The 21,824-nt window shown below is 47.2% G+C and overlaps 3 protein-coding genes across 7 annotated transcripts in view; 1 reads left to right on the forward strand and 2 right to left on the reverse strand.

Moving 5' to 3' along the window:
- The window catches only part of AGTRAP (angiotensin II receptor associated protein), a 10,293-nt gene extending 10,049 nt beyond the window's left edge, over positions 1 to 244 (reverse strand). For both annotated transcript variants that reach the window (XM_085309190.1, XM_085309189.1), the window contains exon 1: positions 134 to 244. In XM_085309190.1, coding sequence (XP_085165316.1) covers positions 134 to 160 — 27 coding nt within the window. In that variant the 5' untranslated portion in view covers positions 161 to 244. The remainder of the gene's footprint in view (positions 1 to 133) is intronic.
- MAD2L2 (mitotic arrest deficient 2 like 2) overlaps positions 1 to 21,824 on the forward strand; it is a 37,846-nt gene that overhangs the window by 11,659 nt on the left and 4,363 nt on the right. The window contains exons 2-4 of one of the 3 annotated variants that reach the window (XM_085309199.1): positions 2,372 to 2,505; positions 21,112 to 21,163; positions 21,395 to 21,513. In XM_085309199.1, the coding sequence (XP_085165325.1) occupies positions 21,124 to 21,163; positions 21,395 to 21,513 (159 nt within the window). In that variant the 5' untranslated portion in view covers positions 2,372 to 2,505; positions 21,112 to 21,123. Of the gene's footprint in view, positions 1 to 2,371; positions 2,506 to 18,906; positions 19,015 to 19,446; positions 19,620 to 21,111; positions 21,164 to 21,394; positions 21,514 to 21,824 lie in introns of those variants that run through there. The other 2 variants (XM_085309198.1, XM_085309200.1) reach the window with 2 other exon arrangements.
- On the reverse strand, positions 6,091 to 18,768 carry DRAXIN (dorsal inhibitory axon guidance protein). 2 transcript variants are annotated; one of them, XM_085309192.1, is made up of 7 exons: positions 18,660 to 18,768; positions 12,230 to 12,711; positions 10,609 to 10,796; positions 9,939 to 10,050; positions 9,478 to 9,567; positions 9,135 to 9,224; positions 6,091 to 7,129 (listed from the first exon to the last, which is right to left on the reverse strand). In XM_085309192.1, the coding sequence occupies exons 2-7, from the start codon at positions 12,687 to 12,689 to the stop codon at positions 7,017 to 7,019; spliced, it is 1,053 nt and encodes a 350-aa protein (XP_085165318.1). In that variant the 5' UTR covers positions 12,690 to 12,711; positions 18,660 to 18,768; the 3' UTR covers positions 6,091 to 7,016. The 2 variants fall into 2 exon arrangements, with proteins under 2 accessions (XP_085165318.1, XP_085165317.1); XM_085309191.1 differs by lacking the exon at positions 18,660 to 18,768 and adding an exon at positions 18,217 to 18,287.

The following is a 21,824-nucleotide window of genomic DNA, read 5'->3' on the forward strand; positions in this document are numbered from 1 at the left end:
CCAGGCTGCAGGCGAGCGAGGAGCAGCCGCCCAGGCGCAGAGGCAAGGTGCCGCCGCTGCCCGGCTGGCGAGGGCGGAGAGGCGCCCGCGAAGCCGCCGCCGCAGCGGCCCCAGCCCGCTCCGCGGCCCCTACCTTGAGGCTGACGGCAGGCAGCTCCATGGCAGCGGCCCGCCCGCCCCGTGACTCCCGGCGGCGGGGCCGTCTCACGTGGGGCTGGGCCGGACCCCGCCGCCGCGACGGGCTGGCCCCGGGCCGCCCAGGGGAGGGCAGAGGGGCGGGGGGAGCCGGGACGGCGCCGCGGCACGCCCGAGGCGGGGGCGGCTGTCAGCACCCTCTGCGGCGAGGCTGCAGGGGCTCCGCGGGCACTGGCGGCCTTCTTGGGGACCCGAGGAAGGCAGGGCTGAGACCTGCTGCGAGCCCTGCCCTCTGCTCCTGCTGGGCGACAGCCAGCGAGGTGGGGCCTCTCAGTCGCCCCTCACCTGTCCTCAGCAGAGATACTGCCAGCCCCAGCACTGTCTGGTGTGACAACCCTTTAGCAGCAATAGACGTCTAGGGATGAAAGTGAAGATGTGGTGTGAGAGGGTGACTGGGCCCTGCAGGGCACCTGAAGGACAGCAGTGATGTTTCCATGTCATGTTTTGTGTGTTGTCCATTACTGATGTTGCCCCTGAAGCTGACAGAGTAGGCCACCTTCACTTGCAAGCTAAACAGGAATATGCGTTTGGACTATGTTGCAGTGTCTATGCGAATTAAAAATGTCCAATTTCTCCTAACTGCCCCACCTCACCTTGGAGATATCTCAAGGCCCTCAGTCTCAGTCCATGGCAAGAGGATTTGGGGAGTGAGGAGGATTACACCAGGGTGTGATCTTGACAAACATGCTTGAAAGCCCTTTCTGATCCCAGTAAAGAAGRACTATTTAGTACAAACCAGGCATTCTTCATTCTTATTCTGAAAGAAGACTATGCCCATTTTAGAATTCCTGCCCAGTTCATAATGCTATTCTCCTCAGGTGTGGCAAAGGAATTTGGGCTGACCCCTTTTCAAACTCTGCCTTCCTTGCCCAGTGTACACTTTAGCAGTCTGCAGTGTACGTCTACAATGTATTACTGGGTCAGGTGCTTTCTTGTCATCATTAAGGCATACTCATTATTTATTCTTACAGAAAAGATGGGGCCGCTGAGGAATGAGCAAGGAGTCAGAAGTTCATTGCTGAAGTTGAGTATATGAATCATCGTTCAATCCCATTTCTAGTTCAAGCAGTGCAGTCAGGGTTATATGTAAGAATGATGCAATGCTGAACATGAATATGCATTTGGACKGTGTTGCAGTGTTCATAGGAAGTAAAAATGTCCAGTTTCTCTTTGCTGCGTACTGAGTCCTGTTGACTGCTAATACACAGCATGCTGAGATCTACCAAGACAAAGTATTAAATGACAAAATGAAGCAACTTAGAGAATGGTAACCAAAAGTACCTGAAGAAAACTGATTAGCTGCATAGCAGCTGAACAACAGAAAAAATAAGCTGTAAATGTCCCCCCCCCCCAAAATCTCTGATTGTACCACTTAACCAGATGAAAAACTGAAAACTAACTCATCTATTGGTACATCCCACATTAGTTGTGGCTTTCTTTCCATTTCTGTACTTTGCAGGGAAGCCCTGGCTCTACTCATAGAAGTAGCGGTATCAAATGGGACGAATGATAATGCTCCCAGTGATGCCAAGGACTGTATTTTACCCTAAATGGCAAACAAAAGTCRTGACACCTAAAAAAAAAGAGAGACTTTGGATAGCCTTTTTGCTGCCTTAGTGTTTGGGTGAAAACAGCAATAAGGATGCCCTTCTACCCAGATAGGTCTCTAGCAAAGGAATAATGTTGTTATAAAGACAAATTCCGCTGTCATGCTGCAAYCCAATTTAAGTATAAGCACTGGTTAGATGCAGCAGTATGTGGGCGTTTTTTCTCCTTTCAACGTTTTCATTCGGTCTGAGTGAGACAGTCTCATTATCATTTTTACAGCACGAGCCATAATTTGGATTGATGTGACTGCTGTTTAATGCAAAGCATTCGTTTCCCCTTGTACAATAAAAGCACCTTACTTCATTTTGTTCATCAATGTATTGTGCAATTAATTCAGCACTKCTTATTATATCCTGGGCTTGCATGTCATGGACTCAGGGGACTCAGAAGTGTCTTAATGATCTCATGGATATGAAAACAATGAGAACTATGACAGACATTATGCATTTGCACGTCTCTCACACCTATCTGATCTGTGAGGTTTATTGTTTTTTATCTCTGCTTTGCTTTGCTTGTACATTGTAAATTGCCTCTCTGTGTAACCTGCTGCCTCTGTTCCCTTCCCTAGGCTTGATAGTTCAAAGCAACATAAACAGTGCGAAAGACAAGCAGTGAGATAAAGAGGACCTGCAGGGAGAAGCAGATGACCCAGGAGACTGGAAAGACAATGTGGAGATTTTCCTAAATAGCAGACTGGTCCAGGTGAGTTCAGCTTAGTATAACTAATGTAATATCCATTATGTAGATGATTTATCAAATATATTGGTGGTATGTCTTCTGCAAGATGGGTAAAAACCTGTTACACAGCTGGCTTCCTTCCTGACAGCATAAAAAAGAGGCTGGGAAGGCAGAAATGCTTTCCTTTGTGTCTTCAGGACACTGTGCTCTTGATGTGCAAGGTTATAGCAGTTCTGTAGGGCAGCAGAGGAAGTGATACAATTGCCCCTGCTGTCCCTGTCTGGCCTGTGGAGATGGCCAGACACTGTCTATTCTTGTCACTCACTCAGGGTCTAGTCTGAAGGTAACTAAAGATTGCAGATGACACTGGTATCTTTGAATTGGGCCCTTGTCTGCTGAGCTGAGAGCAATGAAGGCATCAATCCTGCAGAAATACGTATTATCTATAGTGTATTATCTATATAGATATTGTACATAGACATAAGTATATTATCTGGAGAGCCTTTCTGAATAAGCAGAGAGGAAGGACATATAGAAGTTGTCCTGGCTCTGCAAACTCTCTCTTAAATCCCAGTGGGAAATCAGCAAACAGAAACATCATTAGAACTGAAGGGGAAACTGACGGTATTTTGTAATGCTGGCAGAGAACCTCCTCCTGCAACTTTGCTGCAAAATGATCTTTGCCAAGATCATTTGGGGAGTGGGGAGGGTTACACTAAGGTGTAATCTTGACAAACTTAAAAGTCCTTTTTAATCTCATCAAGGAAGAGCTGCTCCTCTGATTTTCTAAAATCTAACTAGAGCTTTGAGATTTCTCTTTCTTCACGGGCACTCTAGAAAATGAATTGAGATAGCAGAAGTGGGTTTTAGGGGTGCATGTGATCATTCAAAACATTCCAAGAAAACAACATCCCTCATTGTTTCTGATAAAAAACGTGAACAGCAATGTTTTCTCTAGGCTTTTTGCAGCAGAAACTCTGACTGGCATGGACTGGAACAATACAGTATAACATGAGTTTGAAACTGAAGCGCTTTCCCATACTATGAATTGACAACAGGGTAATTAGTGGGGAGAGAGAGAGGGTTTCAACAAGACACCTCCTCTCAAGCTAAAATGAATGCAGACTATTACAGACCTTAGACAGAATGATTCCCAAGTGTTTTAATTTATGCTTCCCCTCCTTGTCTTCCTTGTACTCATCATTTTGGCAACTGCCAGCAATATCCCTGAGATTCAGCAGCRTTTGCAGAGCAGGCAGCTGCTGAGATGATTATGTCAAATCAGCACGCTGTCCTCTCGTTTCCATGTCTAATGACTCTCACTCTTGGAGAAGTGGCTCAGAACGATGCATGCCCCTCAGATTCATTGTGAGGCTGCTAACAGCAGTGACTCCAGAGCAGGAGTTTGGGTGGGGCTCTGTCACTCACCTAACTTACATCTGTGCTCTGTAATTAACTCTGAAAATTATTCCACAAAGCCCTACTATAGCTGGTTTGGGCCTGATTCAAAGCCCTTTCAAGACAATAGAAGACCTTACAAGAGCTCTGGATTAAGCTCTCTGGAGGCAGTAGAGAAGCTAAGCTTGTGTGAATGTTTAATTTCATGAGAGTTTCCCGAACAATCATTTAAGAAGAACATATAAATCAGGATTTACATGACGTTGGTCTCCCTCTCTCATTTGGAGCTGATGTCCCTAAAGGCAGATCTGTCTGTCACTGACTGCTCTGCAACTGAGAGATACTGGGAAGGAAGAGGAAAGTTGCTAAATGTAATCCAGTGATAAGTGTCACTCTGCAAGTGTTGTCATGCCCCTAAGACATAGCACAGAGCAGCGATGAAAAGCTTTGCTACGTTCAGAAGTGGGTTGAACTTCCCTTGTACAAATGCTGCCCTGGGGTTTTATATCACAAACTGGGCTTGTATTTCACACTTTGGAGTATTATTTACTCAACAGCTTTCATTTACACTGCAATTGTGAAGTCAGTATTTTATCTGGCAGATACATAAATCGGGTTGTGCAATTTGTTTTGCATTGCTGTGGCTGTGCAACATGTGTATGTGTCACAGCTCACCCTTTCTACTCCATCTCTGCAGCATCACAGTTTGGATCAGAAAGAATGATCTTGGTTATGGACTCTCTGAAATTCCACTGTGAGAAATCAATTCAATAATCTTGTGACTTAGTTTATAATAAATAACTCCATTTTCACTGATGTTAGACATTTAACTAATCTAACCAGTTAAGGAATCAAATGCTCTTTATACTCAAGAGCAAATAGCACTCCTAAAGCAGAAGMAGCAAGCGGTCCCCTTTCGAAGTCTAAAGGCTGATCAAAATTCAGACTTGCAGTTCAAACCTGCTTATATTTGACAGGATTTGCACCACAGTCTTGCCCAAAACATAGGCCAGATTCTTGCAAGGATTCTATATGCAGTGTATGGGACAATGGATAGCAGAGTCACCTAGGATAAAGACCTGTACAAAATTTCCACCTTCCTTTCAATAGCACTGTTCCAACACYGATATCTGCTCCTATGCTGGAAAGCAGCATGCTGTCAAACCTGTCTTTGATAGTGACTTTGCATGTGGTTGTCATTGGTGTCACACAGACCAGGGTTTGAGAGCTCTGCAATTGACTCTGATCAGTTAAAGCCTTTTTCCCTTTATGCTTCCCCTGACAATAGCTCTGGCAGTACCACCCACTATTCTGCATCTGGGCTGAGGGAGGGATTGCATTTCTCTCTCTGGGTTAACAATTGTATCCTTGGTGTCATAGCATAGAGCTGGACCCAAACACCTTACTTTACTCATGATTTTTGGACTGAGACTGTAATGCTGGAAGCAGAATTCTAAATAGCTACATCTGAGTGGCAGGTTTTGCCTAACTGCTCCTTTACGAATTCTTCCTTCAGCATATCTCCTAGCAGTGCAGATGTATGTGGGTGAGAACTATTAGTGTATGTGTAGCATATCCCTGTAGTCATGACTGGGTGCTCTTCACATTAGAGGCGTAAACTATTACGCATTTGAGCATTTGAATGAATACACAGTGCCAAAGAACACTACAACAGAAACAGGAGTGCAAAATGGAGATTTGCCTACCATAATGGAAGACAAAGGGATTTAAGGAAGCAGCATAGAGAGGGTTCTGACCATGGCACTAGAATTAATATTTCTGTTCCTACAAAAAGTGCTGCAAATCTCCAGGTTCTTGCATTTAACATTCAAAAGACTTAAGAACTCTCTCACTCGCTAGAAGCCAGGATGTTGAGGTAATAGCAATAGACAAGAATATTCTTATCAACTAACAGTTTTCCCGTTTAAACATAGCCTGTGTTGCCCCATTGTATCACTGAGGTCAATAACTTAGTATTAATTTAAAGAAGATTTAAACATCTGGATGGTACTAGGCAGAAACTGAATGCTAGCTGCAATGTGAGTAGAGGATACTAGCCCACGTGGATCTCGTCTGAGCAGAAAAAATTTTCATACCAAGTGGCACAGTTGCTCTGTGCGATTACCTGAAGCAGTCAGTGCTTCTCTCCTACAGGCTTTTCTGGCTCCTGCTCATGGTTAGGTGCAGTTAAAGCAGCAGAAAAGTTGCACAAAGGATATCTATCATAACTTTATTTACATATCATGGAAACGCACATGCAACATGTCACAGGATGTACTACAAGGGAACTGTCTGTTCCTATCTCCTGTTACCAAAAAACTTTATWTTTGGCTCACTAGGAAAACTATTACTTCCCCAGAAAGCTCCTAAAATAATCATTAAAAAATAACAGACTTGGCAGGATAACCAAATGARTGAGAGCTGCAGGCTGGGATGTCTTGCTGTATCCTTGCAGAAACCAGGTGGTTCTCTGGGAGCAAAACAGGAAGAAAGGAGTAGGAATTGACAGTCCCAAGGAAGACAGGTAGGAAGCGGTAGTGTATAACAGCTGGGGAATATCTGTCTGTAGCAATGAACAAGGGAGAGAGCAAGAGCTCTAACAGGGGGTCCTCTCCCACCCAGGCAGCCAGTTTCCTGCTGATCCATCTTCATCTCCTACCTTTGCACCCAGAGGCTACAAGYTTCCTATCCTCTTAAGAACCTCTGATCCTTAACAGAGGTCAACCACTCTTCTCAAGCAGTAGTTAAGGGGCAAAACTCAAGCTCATCTACCATTTGACCTGAAGGATCTTTCATATCTTGCCTGCATTGAAAGGATGTGTAGCAACTGAAGTGCCTTTGTCCTACTTCAAGGCATTGGACTGGCAGTCAGGATCATCTGCTAACTGGCAGAGGGGGACCCAGCTGCATGGCAGCGGTGTGCTGAGGGAAGGGAGGGCAAAGCAGTCTTGGTATAGAAAAGACTTAGACTGCTCTATTCATAAGTCACCACCAGCATCCATCTTGTTGGAGCCTGGCATGTTCAGAGCCTGCAGCTTCAATCATTTGCTTGACTTTTTCTCTAATCCCCATTGCTAGGTATAAATGGTTTGTCCCCAGCTCCAGACCCTCCAGGCAGGAAATAGAGTCCCACCCTTCTAAACGTTAATGAATGATCCCTGATCTCCGTTGGCTGACTCAGGCTCCACACAACGTCCTTTCCTTCGGGTCACTCTTCGGTTCCGGTGAAATTTGGCATAACAGCGTAGCCCTATGGAAAAGGCACACATGGTGAGCAAGAGGGACGAGGGCTCACTGTAGCGGTAACATCACACAACTAGCTCCCAGCCTCAGTTCATGACAAAACCCACTACAGAGGGGACAGTCCCAGGACAAGGAAGCTTGGGCCATGTCAAATGAGAAGGGGAGAGTGCATTGTTTTCTGGATCCTTCTATTCTGTTTGGCTCACTGTTCTTGTTTGGAATTCACTGGGCCAGACATAAGGTTTCACTGGGTTCTTGGAATACCAATGAATTATCCTGGGATTATTCCAGTGATTTTAAGGAAGCCTTGCTTAGCTCACCTCATTACTTCCCATTACTATCTAAGTGATCTTTCCATTGGGAAATTACTGTAGACTTAATGTGGAGCAGCAATGGCTGGGGAGCTCCATTTGCTATTTATTTTGGTGAAGTACCAGGAGAAGAGGGGAGACTCTGAAGTGGTATTATCCAGTCTGCTCCAAAGCTTACTGCTGATGTCCTTCATTTTCTCTGTTTTCGATGCTAGAAGTGCAAGGTCTGAAGGAAGTTATCTGATCTAGCTTTGATGAACATTAAGGAAAAAACATCTTATTTGTAAAAGGCATCATTATACAGCCTCCCATGACAGTGGGAGGGAATGGGAGCCTTTGGTCAGAGTAAGAGTCATCTGTTTCTGGTACTGGTATGTTTGTCTTTTGGTGTCTCTTGTCTGACTTTGTTAAAACACAATGCATAGCAGGTTGGGCTGTACTGGGACAGCTGTGTGCATATGCCTCCCACAAAAGCCCTAGTTTTCAGTAGCCAAGGATCACTGGGGTTCTTGGAAGGAACTRATTTGATCATCCTAGAAACTGCAATCCTATTTACTTCCAAAGCAAACAGCAGATAGCAACAGTGCTAGCACCCCTAGAGCGGGGGAGGCTGAGGATTTATAGCATCTATAATGAGACAGCCAATAAAACTGTCCTTGAGTACTTGTACACTGGAGACCCAGCAATGTCACAGGTCACTGAGCAGCCTTTTGGAGTGCATGTCCCTGGGCTTTGTTGAGATCAGGCTACCTTGAGGATGGATTTCTGCCCCTCATTACCAATCCCCCCRGGCAGTCAGGCCTCCCATAAGGAAAGCACACAAGGTTAGATGCGCTGCTCTTATCAAGTAGCTTTTCTATCTTTTCTGGACTCTACATCTCTGGGGATCTTTTTATGCTATAGAGGATGCATATTTGGCATCAACTTGTAACTAGCTTAAATATAAAGCAGGGCCATGGGGCAGCCTTCATGAGACTTGCAGAAGCATTTCTCTAGGCTAATCTATCAAAAGATCCTTTTTGATGAGGACCTTCAAGTGTTGCACAACACACCCAAGGTGAAGACTATCCTTTAGGCCTCTTATTTCCAGGAAATCAGTCTGTTTAACTGAGTGAAAAATAGGTGAGGGGACCTGGTCAAAGTTACTAGGTACCTACACAGGTCATGAAACTTAGCAATAGGAGTTTTGTTCTAGCAGAGAAGACCCAGTGAGTGGAGCAGATCTTGAACACATTCAGATTAGGAAACTGCCTTTCAACATCTTCATATTGTAACTGCCATCTATTAAGGGTTGCTGTGGATTCTTCAGAAACAGTTTTAAGAAACAGAAATCTGTGTCCTGCCCATGCCAACAAAATTGCTATGGATTGAATGGAAATTAACTCAGAGAGCCCTATTAGGCATAAGGTCATGTAAAACAAGAGGATAGTAGTCTGATTGGTTTTATAGTCTGTGAGACTTCAAAGCCCCACCGAGGTGTTAATATATTGGGGCTTCTTCTAGAGATACTAGGATACATATTTTCAGGAGGGAAAACAAAGATATCCCAGATGACTCATAGGTCACAGTGTGAGTCAATGATAGGGAAAGGCCAAGAACAGCAAAGCTTGTCTCCTGTTTCTACCTACAAACCACTAGTACTAGGCAACTTGCTTAATCACTAAGCTAGCTAAAAAGGGGAGAACATGAAGCTGAACTCACCTTCAGTGCACATACAGTCATCATAACATTTGTTGTTAAGGCCTCGATTGTGTGGTTTGCAGAGGTGCTCACGTAAGTCACAGCAAGAGCCTGCCAACACAGAAGCGGGGTCAGCATAGCTGATTTGTCCCCGTGTAGAGCTACTGACAGCCATGACAGCTCCACATTACAGACATCAGCTGTTCCCAGAACACGCCCCAGAGAGTCTCTGCCCATCCCTCTGCATACCACTTTCCATCAGCATTAAAAAATAGGATACTGATGCTAAAACCTAGGCTCATGTTTGATGTTTAGAACATCAATCTCATGTTTGGAGAAGGGGCTCTRTCAGACTGTTCCTGACCTGGGAGGCAGTCAAGGTGATGGTCACATGGCTCTCCTTCAGCTGACAGGGTTTCATTCCCACTGTTGGGGTTCTTACTGCGGCGTTTCTCTATGGAAAGAACAGATGCTGATAGCAAATTTCACACTAGTGTTTTTATTTTGGTAACTGAATTGTTCCAGGGTGAAAATAGCCTCAGGCTTCAGGAGTCAGAGCTCTAAACCATTAGCTTTTCTCCTCCCTACTTCTCAACCCCTTGTCTAATCATTTCCCCCTTACTCTCAACCTATCCAACCAAAACTAGAAACAAGCTGAAACAGAACACAAAACAGAGTCAGCATTATGCTCTTCCTCTCTCATTCCACCACTTCCCCTATGATCTTACATCTTTCAGCATGTCTGTGAACACGAACCATAGGCCAAGCCTTAGAGAATGACCTTTGGGAAAGAGGACAGGGAGGTCAACAGTGGAAGTATAGCACCTTTCTTTTTAGCAGATGGCCACATTTCTGGTTTGAGGTCCTCATAGTCTGTCCAGTCAAAGAGTGTCATATCTAGGGTGGGCATCACATCCCCATCTTGCCTGAGGTGTGCCTGCAGACCACAAAGAACCAAATAGATTATCAATTGCACTTCTATAGCAGTATTCAAGTCTTCACAAGTTTTCCTGGTGCTTTCAGACCTTAATGAGGCCTCAAGTTCCTTTGCCTTGTCTACTGGGGATTCTTGTCATCTCATTTTCAAAGGGAAATAGTTCAAGGATGAGCTTGTCTAAAATATTCATCATTCTCTTGTGGCAGCATAAATCAAGAGAGAAGTTTTCACTGCTTCTATGTGAGGAAGAGAGGCCAGTAAAGAACATCAGGATATGCTGCCTCCCCAGCCAAGTGTTCCTGCTGTCTCTCTGGTCCTTGAAGCTGAATGAACATGGCTAGCTAAGGAAGGAGTAAGAGAGGGAAGAAAGACAACTAAAGGAGCTCTTTATGAAGAAGAGGTGTTTAGATGTCTCCAAGGTAGAGGGCTGATTTTCAGGAAGGGCTTTTGTTTTAGGCAAACACTTATCTATAAGTGAAAAAAAGGAAACCAGACCTTAGCAGCAGGAGATTTTTGCCTATATCAAAGGTACAATGCAGTTGCTAGCTGTCCCTTTACCTGTGACCGTGGTGATGTGGCTGGAAGAACAGGAGGCTCTTCTGTGGAAGCTGCCAGTTCCAGTGCAGTGAAGTGAAGCATTGTGGGAGTCAGACTTGTAGTCTCCTCTGCCTGGAGATTTTGAAACTGCTCTTCAAAACTTTCAGGCTTCTTGTACAGGGAACTTGGCCCAACATCAGGAGTCTTCCCTGCAGGGCAAGAGGTACAGCAGCATTAGCTTTCTCACCTTCCTTTCTGTGCACCATGAAAAGATTTAGATCAAGAAATCCAAATATCATCCAGCCACTGGCCAACCTTCCATCACCCTGAACTGCCATTTATACCAGTGCAAAGCAGAGTCATGTGCTATTAGGTCAAAGTGATAGATCGGGTCCAGAGTAGATGGATCTTAGTTCTTACATACTCAAGTCATACATAATAGCACCTTGTTGAAACATATCTACATCCTGGCTAAGAAGCAATGGATTTCTTCCTAAGAAAGATGAGAATCTTCAAAACTTCTTCAAGCTATAGACATAGACAGCCAATTATTTTGGGAACAATMCTTGTTCTCTGGGCTCAAGGATATAAAATGAACCTATTTAGCCATTTTTAAACCAATGTCTTAAGCTGCAAATTCATCTTATTTCAATTTAAGACTGAGTGATTTTAATTTAGCTCATGTCCAGACCTACCTAACTTGAACCAGGAATATATTCACAGACTGTTCTCTGGTTTTTCTAAGCATTAGTTTAAATATATACCTGAAGTTAAACCAATGAAACATCTGCTTTGTACTCTGCAAAATATTGCTTCAAACYAGTGTCTGTTGCATGATCTTCTATATTGCTTAACAGGAGTTGTTTAGTTAGTCCTCTGAGAAAATAATAGAGTTCTTCTTTACTGAAACAGGGAGGAGTGATAGCTGGAAGTCAGGGACAGACACCAAACTTGTCAAATGGTGTAGACTGACATAGATTGCCTGGCTTTGATAGGACTACAGATGTACAACACTGAGCACATCATACCAGAGACATATACCTACAACTCAACCTGTGACAGAAAATACTCAAAAACTGGCAACATTTTAAGACTAACATTTTAGTGCAATCTTACACCTGCAAAAGTTACATTTTTATAGACAACTTTATTTTTCTAACTTAATTTGGCTGAAATACAGAAGAATACAGGCTCTGATGAGAAGAAACCGGTCTTCAAGCTAAGTCAGGTTGTTTTATTATTTCTAGTTCTGGTCATGTTTTGAAATCAGTGGAGAGATTAAGCATGACTTGGACATGTTTGTTCATAATTGAACCATTTGCTGAAAAGCAGAAAAAAACAAAGCAGGCCACCCGAAAACATAAAACAAAATCTCAGTCCCAGGAACTTTCAGAACTCCCCCCATAAGGTAAACCAGGTCATTTTCACAAAATTGCAGTCAGCAGGGAAAAACTCTTGATTCTGGAGTTCCCTTTTTTCTTGTGCCTCTTTTGTTTGGCAGATTTCTCCCCAGAGCAGGCACACATCCCACACCCTCCACACACCCATATGGCTCAACAACAGCTGCATCTTCTTGCCCTCATACAAGCGACACTCATTTCAAGTGACCCAACAGCCACAGCTTCCCTTGGAGCTCAAATACCTCTGTGGTGTTTCAGTCTGTCCCTGCGGCTGTGCCGCCGGTGCTCTCGGTTCTGCTTCTTTCCCCTCTCAGACCCGGGGGATTGGTTCTCCCTCTCAGGATATGGGAACTCAAAACCCAGGAACGCATCCTTATCCTGTTTCAGGGCTGCAGGCTGTCCTACCGCTGCCAGCTCTTCCATGGCTGGAGCTCCACTCCCCGTTCTGAGGGCCTCCTCCCCGCCTGGCTGCCCTCTAGAAGGCATGGCATGGACCTGCTCTTTCTTGGCCAATCCATGCTTGTGGTGGTGCCCACTTCTGGGCTGCTGTGGCCACAGCTCTTGGTTTTGAAGGTGGTTGTTGTTCTCTGCGACATTTTTGAGCTTTGTGCCAGGGTCCAGGGAGACTGCAAGGCTGATGTCAGAAAGCGCCAGTATGCACAGGAAAAGGAAAGGGGAGAAGGAGTTGGAAAAAGATGCCATAATCCTGGGTGCTCTGCCTCACCTGCAAGTAAAAAACAAAATGAAAAAACCAACTTGCAGGAACTGCAAAGACTGCCAAGATTAAGACTGAGGGCACCTAGGTGAAAGCAGTAGTTCATGTGTCCAGAGCTGGGAGTTATTCCCTCCTTGGTTATGTCCTCCTTTCCCAGCCCTGGCTATAGCAGCTGAGACACATGTGCAGGGCCTGCAGGGATGAGATTCCCAGTTTCATATGCAAATGAGGGCCATCAATCAGTGGGACATTCCCCTTTGATTCCTGACTAGACCTCCCCCCCCATTCACAGCCTGCCATCTGAGGGGCTGGGGATGCTGGCTCCTGCAGGCCAGAGCCCCCACAGCGCCTGCACAGCACCAGCTGTCAGGCTGGGGCTGCTTGCTGCCAGGTTGGCATCCTGGACCTGGCTGGCACCAGCCCCCCACCTCACAGCTGGTTTCCTTGCAATGAAGATGTCAAGATGAACAGAACTGGAAGCAGATGGTGGCCTCGCAGGACTGGCAACAACAACAGCCTTGAGCAGCTCAAGATGGACAGACACAGATACAAACACAGACGCGCACACACACACACACGGAGACACACACGGAGACACACACGGAGACACACACACACACACACACACACGCTCACACTCACACACAAAAACACTGCTTCAGAGCAGCTAAAAGTGGCCAAGGGAAGAGAAAGCACTGGAAACTTTGTGTTGATATCTCATGTTGTAACAGGGAAACAAATCTCCTGCTGGGGCAGGGGATGCTGCTCTTAGATCAAGGGGCAGGGAAGCAGGCCAGGTTCTCCCTGCATTATCCCACTTTCCTTCCTTGATCGTGCACAAGTCACTTCACCTCGCCCTGCAGGTGACACGATCACTAGGAGGGTAATTTAAGTCCAGAGAACACTTGGAGTCCCTCTGCACTGTGGATGCAGAGTATTCTCATTCATTCTGCTTCAGTGCTATATTTTCAAGGGACTCTTCATGCCTGGGTTTGTGCGAAGAGACCTGGCTTTGGGACATTGCGCAAGTTAGAGASTTCCACTGGCCACAAAAGACAACAAATTGTGAGTTGAGGACTGATTTGGGAGGTACTTGGTCTCTCATTTGCTGAAGGCATAATACTGCAAAACAGTATTTCACTGGCAGCTACTTGGAACAAAGGAAAACCAGACTGACAGCTAAATCCATTAGCAAAGCACTTGAAGTTCCTGCTTCAAAACCAGTGGAACAAATAGCAACCAAGCTAAACCAAAGCTCTGCATCCACTATGTGTTTTTTTTCCTAGGATTTTCTCTTTAAAAGCCAGAGCAAACCAGCTGGATCAAGGCAACACACAGAACAACTCAAAGAGCTGGAGACAGCATCTTACCTTTTTATCTGTAGGCAAAATGCCAAAAGGAGAGAACAAGTGCAAAGCAAATGTGAGGCACGTGCCTCCAAYCTCACGAATCAGTCACACATAGACAAGCCCTTTGATGATGAACCTGACAGACACATTAGCTGCAGATACTGACTTCTTGTAGGAGCTAGAAAATAGCTAAAAGCTGCAGAGCAGTTAAACAGAATGTCTACTTCAAAGTGCAGGGGGCATTTGTTTAAGATGCCCAGCCATCTTGTTGGAATGACACAGTATGAAAGTGCAGCCAAAGCACATGTGTTGCCTCACCTCTGCACTGCCTCAGAAGGCAGTGCCCCAGTCTTCTCTCAACCACCTGCCTCAGTGACCCGATGTGCATGTAATAACTTCAGAAACCTCTTTCTACCGCCTCCTGATTGCACTACAGAAGCTATAAAATTGACATGTTCAAAAGGCAGCTAGACTACACAACAGCAGCTCTGATTCTCCTCAGTGCTCAGGTTCCAGATGTCCCAGCTCCAAAGCAAACTCCACTCTCCYCTCTCTCAGGACCCTAGTGCACAGAGAAGCCAGTGCTAGCCGCTTGGTGGTGTCCTGACAGAAATGGCCTCACTCTGGTGGTCCAGTTTTTCTGCAGAAGGTGAAATCCTGCCCTGAGCTGAGACACATACCTGGCAGAGGGAAGCTTGGCCCTGTAAGAAGGTACCTTTGCCAAACTGCTCTAAAACAAAAGCATGTTACATCAAGACCAGCTTTCATCCTCTTCTTAGAGCTGGTGTATTAATAAAGGAAAAAGCCAAAGCATTTGCCAAGCTAAGCTGCTCCTGTAGTTCTCCACATTACCCGACCTAGATCCTCCTAATTCATCCTAGCACCTTGCTTGTCCCCCAGGAATATGAACCACCTGCCTCTTGAGGTAACAAATCTGACTACTAACAGGAGAATGTGTCAAGCAAAGATAAGGCTTTAGAGCTACCTGTGATGCAGGCTCAGGGCTGATAAATGAGTTTCAGGGCTATGCTGTCTCTCAGCCACTAGTTCTGATCCATGCAAAATTAGATTTTTTGCATCTTGGGCAACTTTCCTGTAGACTCACTGACATAAATAGTGTTACTCTGCTTGTAGTTCTGCAAGGCAGCCTGTACTGAATTAGTATACATAAACTCAGGCATCTTTTCCCCCTACAAATACGACTCTGTCACCTTTGTGGAGAAGTAGGTTCTGACACTGCCCCTGCTGCATTTGCTTTGTATTTGACAAAGTAGGGACACCAGATCAATTACATTCATTCATATATTTGACCATATGACCACAGGATACCTGACAGTCCTCTCCTTATCCTTTCATGTATGTTCTTCTGTAAAACCAAAGAGATCTAAAACTCTTGAACCCAGACACACACAATATCAAGATCCTTTATCATCCCAGACCACAAATGATGCCGTTTGCCTACTCAGGGGCTGAACCAAGCTAGCCCCAAGCCTGAACTCTGGGCCTGGTATCTCTTCGGCTCTGGTAAGCTCAGACTTTGGCAGGGGTGCATAAAGATTTTCTGAACACCAGACAATCTCAAGCTGCAGCAACAGAAAAAGTGTATGTGCATCTACATGTGTGTCGTGCATGAGTGGCAGGATGATAGACAATGAACCCAGCTTTGTGTGCCAGGCTCCCTGTAAATAAGAAGCCATAGGGTGATGGATGGGCTTGGGAAGGCTTGGAGTAGAATGGAAGGGGTAGGCTCTATGCTAGCTGACATGCAGAGAGCTGGCTGGAGCCAGGAGGATGGCATTGTGTAGATAAATGAGATTTGACTTCCCTGCTGGGTCTCTTTCCATCTGTTTTTCTGTTTCTGGAGGCAAATGCTGGGGAGCTTCATATACAATCTGTCAATAGACCTTCACATTTCCAAGGAATCCACCCCCTCAGCTTTCTAGGGCCCCCCAAACTAGACAGGAAATCTTACATCCATCCTTTTTTCTTTTTCCCCTGGGAGAAAGTAATACCACTTTTCTTGTCTCCAGCATTTATTGCACGCTGACTTTATAAAGAATAATTTTTCCCTGTTGTCCCAGGCATCCTCAGACCTGGCAGAGCCTCCGGCTCACAGATCTCCAGTCTGTTTGGATTCCTCTTCAGCGCTACCCTCTTGTTTTCTCAAGTTGCCTTTATCCTTTGTCACTTTTTCTCCCTACTCTGCCTTTCATATTTATCTGACCCCATAGTTTCCTTGTCCCTCATGACAGCTTTTGGTGTGAAAGCATTCCCCTGTGCAGATATATAGGCTTAACCTGTTGGATTCCATCAACTCCCTCTGAGATATCTGTTTTCTTTTTGCCTGTGTCATTTTCTCTCACTTTTTGCCATTACTAAACACTGCTTGGACAGTAGAAAGGGCCAATTTCAGGTTTACTCTCTGCGCTGGTTGCACTAGTGGCACAAGAGACAGGACATAGAGAGTTAGGCCTGTGGAAGGCAGGGGTGGGGCAGCTGTAGTTGCCCCTGTGTCTTCACAGAACATGGCCTGGGACAACCCACAATCAGWGACCACAAGAAATATGGCTCATTTGCCATTAGATAAAGGGCTGCAACTGGGACTCACTGGCCTCCTGATCACTCAGGTTACAAGTGGCTTATCCACACAGCATGACCAAGGAAATACTTTCTTTTGCAGAGTAGCCTGGCAGTTGTATACTTCTCATTAAGTCATTGCTAAGCTCCAGCACTTTGGCTCTGATGGATGCTGAGTATCTCACAGGTCTTTCATCTCACTGTTTGCCTCTCACCYTGAGCCATAAAGCTGCCACCCTTTCTCTTGTGGCTAATCTGACCCACACAGGGAGCATCACTGCTCTCAGTGTCAGTGCATGAGCACGGAGGGTGCAGCACCAACACCCTCCAGGACAGAACTGCCCAGCAAGTCACAGCATTGAAGTGGGAGAGGGGTATATGAATGAATATGCAGTACCCTCTGCTCTGCTTCCTGCTGGGACTTCGCAGAGTGGCTGACACAGCCATCACTGGCGACCTGCTATCAAACAGAGTCTCCTCTACCAAATAATGAGATTAAAATAGCAATGAGTCTGAGATTAGCATCTGAGATATAGTCGCTTGCTGTCAGTGCAGCAGAGAAGACTCCCCGGTTTAATGCACAATGCCTAGTGACAAATGAGACACAATCAATAGGAAAGGTCATTGCTCACCCGGCTGGAAAGTGCCCGCTAGTGTGACGTGGGAGGAGGGGGGCAGATTTGGCCCAGTCTTCACTGGGGGGAGAAGTGGGTATATCCCCAAGTGGCAGAACATTTAGGCTGTGCCTTCAACATTTTTTCTCATATGTCATTCCCACTTTGAACCAAACTGTATAGGATTAATGCCTCCTTCTGCAAAGGGAGAGGAGATGAGAGTACAAAACCATTTCCATTAAACCCCCTGTTTGATGGAATACTTCGGCTGTGAATTGGATAAATGTCACTTAAATCCTACATGATGAATTATCGGCTGTAATAAGCCATTAACTGATGCCAAAATGGTTTAATTCAGCAATGCGATCTCACTTCCACCAGCAGAAGAGCAGCGAACACCCCGCGGGTACCCGGGGCGCACGGCAGCGCAGGGCTCTGCAAGCACAATGCCTCGGTGGGAAAAGCTGCCCGCGCCTCTTGGCCGCTTCCCACTGTGGCTCTGGCTCGGAGCCGGGACGTACCTGGGATGAGCAAGGGGCGCGGTGCCCGCGTCCGCGGCGGCTTTGCCCCCAGGGAAGGTGAGAGCCGCCCCCGGGAGGCTGCTTGCAGTAGCCCCCGAAGGAGCCGGGGCTGGCGGGGAGCGAGCGCGAAGCCGCCCCGCGCCGCGCACGGCGCTGCACATCGCCGCCGCCGCACCGGCACGGCGACAATAGCGCTGGCCCCGGCGCGGCCCCGGCCGCCTCGCTGCGGGCCCCCGCCCAGCCCGCCGCGCACCGGGGGCGACCCGGCGGCAGCCCGGCGGCGGCGGCGATGGGCGCCCGGCGCCCCCGGCCTTTGTGTCCCCCCCGGCGCAGGGGCAGCGGGAAAGCCACCCCCAGCCTCGCATCCCTGCGCACGCCCGGGGAAAAGGGCTCGCTGGAGCCCGCACCGGCGCAGCCGCGGGGCTGGGGCGAGGCGAGCGCGGCGCTGCCTACCTGTCCGCCGCTCCTCGGCATGGGCTGAGCCCGGCGGGGCAGGGCTGGGCTGGGCTGGGCTGGGCTGTGCGTGCGGCGGGCGGGGAGGCAGGTCTGCCGGGCGGGTGTGCGAGCCCGGAGGAGGAGGAGGAGGAGGAGGAGGAGACAGGGGGCGGCAGTGGGGGAATGTGGAGAGGGACCGGGGACGCCGGGAAGCCCGGGGGACTGGGGCGTGGGAGGCGCGGGGGGCTGCCCGGGTGCGTGGGGCGGGGGGTGCCGGCGGGTGCACGGTGCCGAGGGGCAGCGCGGGCGAAGCGGCGCCGGGCGGGCGCTCCCGGAGCCCGGCGCCCCGCGGGGCCGGTGGCGGCAGCCGCAGCCCCTGTCCCGGGCCGGGAGCGGGGCGGACAAAGGAAGGAGACAAAGGCGCGGAGGTGCCGGCCCGGGGCGCGGCGGCCCCCGCTCACCTGCGCGGCCGGACCCGGCGGCCCCGCTCCCCGCAGCGGCTGCCGCACGCTACGGCCACGCTACGGCCACGAGGGCGCAGCGTCCGCCGGTGCCGGGCGCCCCAGCCCCATTGCCGCGCAGGGAGCTGCGGCCACGGAGCCCGGCCAGGGGGCCCGGACGGGACCCGGACCCCCGGCGCCCCGCTCCTCCCGCCGCCGGGGGGCGCTAGGGCCCGGCGCCGCCGCCGCGGCCCCTGACGTCACACGACCGCGCCGCCGCCCGCCAGGCTGCGGGGAGCAACGGTCGGCGGCGCGCGAGCGCGGCGGTAACGGCCGCCGGGAGGGCAGTTAACGGCCGCCGGGGGCCCTGGAGACGGTGCGGGCGCTTGTGCTGGGGCAGCCTGGGCAAGGGAGGCCGGAGGGCTGCGCGGGGAGGGGGGGCGAGGGGAGCGCTGCGCTGCGCTGCGCTGCGCTGCGCTGAGGCACGGGCTCAAAGGCACAGGCTGAAATCCTGAAATAAATGTTATTTGCTGAGGGCTGGTGAGGCAGAGACGCCAAAAAGTAGCCCTGTCGCTCCTGAAAGGCGTTGTCCTTCCGTGTGTGCAGTGGTCAGAGAAACTGGTGTGCGAGGGCGGGAGGCAAGAGGTTCGTTTGGTGATTCCCCCTGCTCTGTTGGAGCCGTGACTCCGAGGCCTGGCGTGAGCGAGGGCGGTGCAGGCGGCCAGTGCTGGTTGTGCCGAGTTAGCTTGGGAACCTGTGTGACAGGCATTATCGCTTAGAAAATGCTATATTGCAAATTACATGATACTCATCTCCTTTGCTTCCCAGCTCTTCTTGAAATTTCTCCAATAACTGTTTACTAACTTTCAAAAAGCATCATGAAGGAAGTGCAGTGTTTTTCCTGGCACCTACTCCTTGCCATCTTTCAGTGCTCTGCATTATGCTGAAAAGACAGGACCACTTTTTCTGAAAACTGCCTTTGTAGGTATATGGGGTACCCATATGGGTATATGGGTAAATTCAAACAAGTACATGGGGTTCTGCTAACTGCAATATTGCTCCGGTCAGTTACTCCAAAACCTTAAGTTGAAGAGTATTAAGTATATGGTGCTTAGACCAGGGGTGAGGATGTGAACTTAGACCTCTAAAAAAACATAGATTCTTTATGCTGCTCTGATACAGATTTTTTCATACAAATTTGATAGTCACTGTGGCCGAGGTTCTAGAAAGTGTTCAAGTGTCTTAATTCTTTTTATTTCAGCAGGTCATTAATATTCTAGGGGCCTTTTTGTACAGTGATTAGATTCTAATTTTAAAAAGGGAGAGGAGAATGTCTCCTTGCAGCTGAAACAACTTGTAAATCAGTAGCTGAACAGCTGAGCAGATTGTCTGTGATTTGTCAGAGGCCTGTGTAAGAAACCTGTGTTATTAAAGGGAGGCACAGTGCTGCCTGGAGGCAGTTAAAGATGCATGCTATGTGTGAACAGTGGCACTGGTAGTGGTTAGAGTTTGCATGCTTATAAAGAGCGTGGATAAAATAATGAAACAGGGTAAGTGGGTGATAGGAAATGGTGCACACTAGCTTAAAACATGGATATGTAGGGTATTGACTCAACTATATAAGGAAAGTTGAACCTCAGTGTCTGCTGTTTGATTGTTGGTACATGATATTCAGTTTGGCCATCTACTGTGTTGCCCTGAATAATTATCACAAATTCATGTGACAAATTCCATGTTAATTTAATTTTGTGACTCTCTGGAGTTTGGCTGTGTTGTGTAGTTCCAGTGGAAGATGCAGATCCTGGCATGAAACACTGCTTATGTTTCATAATGGTTTTGTGAGAACAAACCCATAAAACTGAGATATTCCTGTGTTAAAATATGGTATATGGGTTAGAAAAGACTGTGGGCTATGTTAAGCTACTAGACCAGTTCTGTGGCTATTTAAAAACAAATACTATGTTTCTTGTGCTGTTAAAAATTGTTGTCTAAACTTCCATAAATCTTAATTCTCTAGTCCTTGCAAAATGCATTAAAAAGGGAGGCAGGCAATGAAGATCTGCAAACTGGACCCATTGACTGACTTTCATTGTTTTATTTTGTTTTCTTATTTTTTAAGAAGAAAACTCCATTAAAAAAAAAACTAAATCATGAATAATTAACACTGTCAAGGTTTGATCCAGAACACAGCAAAGATGCTTTTTTTTTTTTTTTTTTTTTTTTTTTTTTTTTTTTTTTTTTTTTTTTTTTTTTTTTTTTTTTGCACTGCTTGTGATTTCCAAGCCCATGCTGTTGGAATGAAGGGTGCTTAAATGCTTAAATGTTTCCCAGGGGGCCTTTGGCTTTGTCATGGCCATTTGTATACTTGTTGCTAGGTCAGAAGACAGTACAGTGGCCTAAGCTCCGAGGCACTAGGGAAGCAGGATGGCACCATAAGCTATGTTAAGAGCACTCATTGTGTGATTTCTTCCAGGTTCTTAGAAAGATGACCACTATCACGCGGCAGGACCTTAACTTTGGACAAGGTAATGTGTTGTGCTGTACACGGGTATGCTTGTAAGGCGCTGCGTTTCCACAGGAGCTTATTGGAGTGTTGTGAAGACAAAGCCAGCTTTATTTTGGCGTGTCACTCTACCCCTAAGCTTTCAGTAGCTAAGGGGAAGGAAGTGAAATTTATGCAGGGAAAAAGGTTCTATTGTATTGCTCTGTATGCTTCCCTCTCCTAGCCCACTTCAGCTCTTTCTTTTGTTCTTCAGTTGTTGCAGATGTTCTTTCAGAATTTCTGGAAGTGGCTGTTCACCTCATCCTGTATGTCAGAGAGGTTTACCCTATTGGGATCTTTCAGAAGAGAAAAAAATACAATGTACCTGTCCAGGTGAGAGATTTTCATGGAAGTAGATAGCTATGTAGATAAGCAAAATAGTTTATTCTGGTGTGTGCTAACTGACCCCTGCTAAGTCACTGCAGTTCTCTTAATGTGCAAACTAATGTTCAGAGAATTTAGTTGCTTGTAGAGAGGAAAACAGCCCTTCAGCTGAAGATAGATAGCCCTCTGCTACAGCTGTTACCTGTGATCTGCTGGTTCTGTGAAGTTCTCTAGCTATGCGCAGAAGTGTAATATGAAAGTATGATGCCTAGGAGAGAAAGATGGTTCAACAGGTGTATTTGTAGTGTATGTAATGCTGT

The sequence above is a fragment of the Rhea americana genome, unplaced genomic scaffold (assembly GCF_003343005.1).
Source record: "Rhea americana isolate MKP2758 unplaced genomic scaffold, rheAme1 scaffold_293, whole genome shotgun sequence".
NCBI lineage: Eukaryota > Metazoa > Chordata > Aves > Rheiformes > Rheidae > Rhea > Rhea americana.

Bases quoted from the DNA above. Each gene is read 5' to 3' on its own strand.
- DRAXIN (XM_085309192.1), bottom strand. From the start codon at position 12,689: ATGGCATCTTTTTCCAACTCCTTCTCCCCTTTCCTTTTCCTGTGCATA. The intron at 10,051-10,608 runs GTAAAGGGACAG...TGTGGTCTGCAG, and splicing joins CCACATCACCACGGTCACAG to GCACACCTCAGGCAAGATGG. The intron at 7,130-9,134 runs GTGAGTTCAGCT...CCTTTTCCATAG, and splicing joins TGACTGTATGTGCACTGAAG to GGCTACGCTGTTATGCCAAA.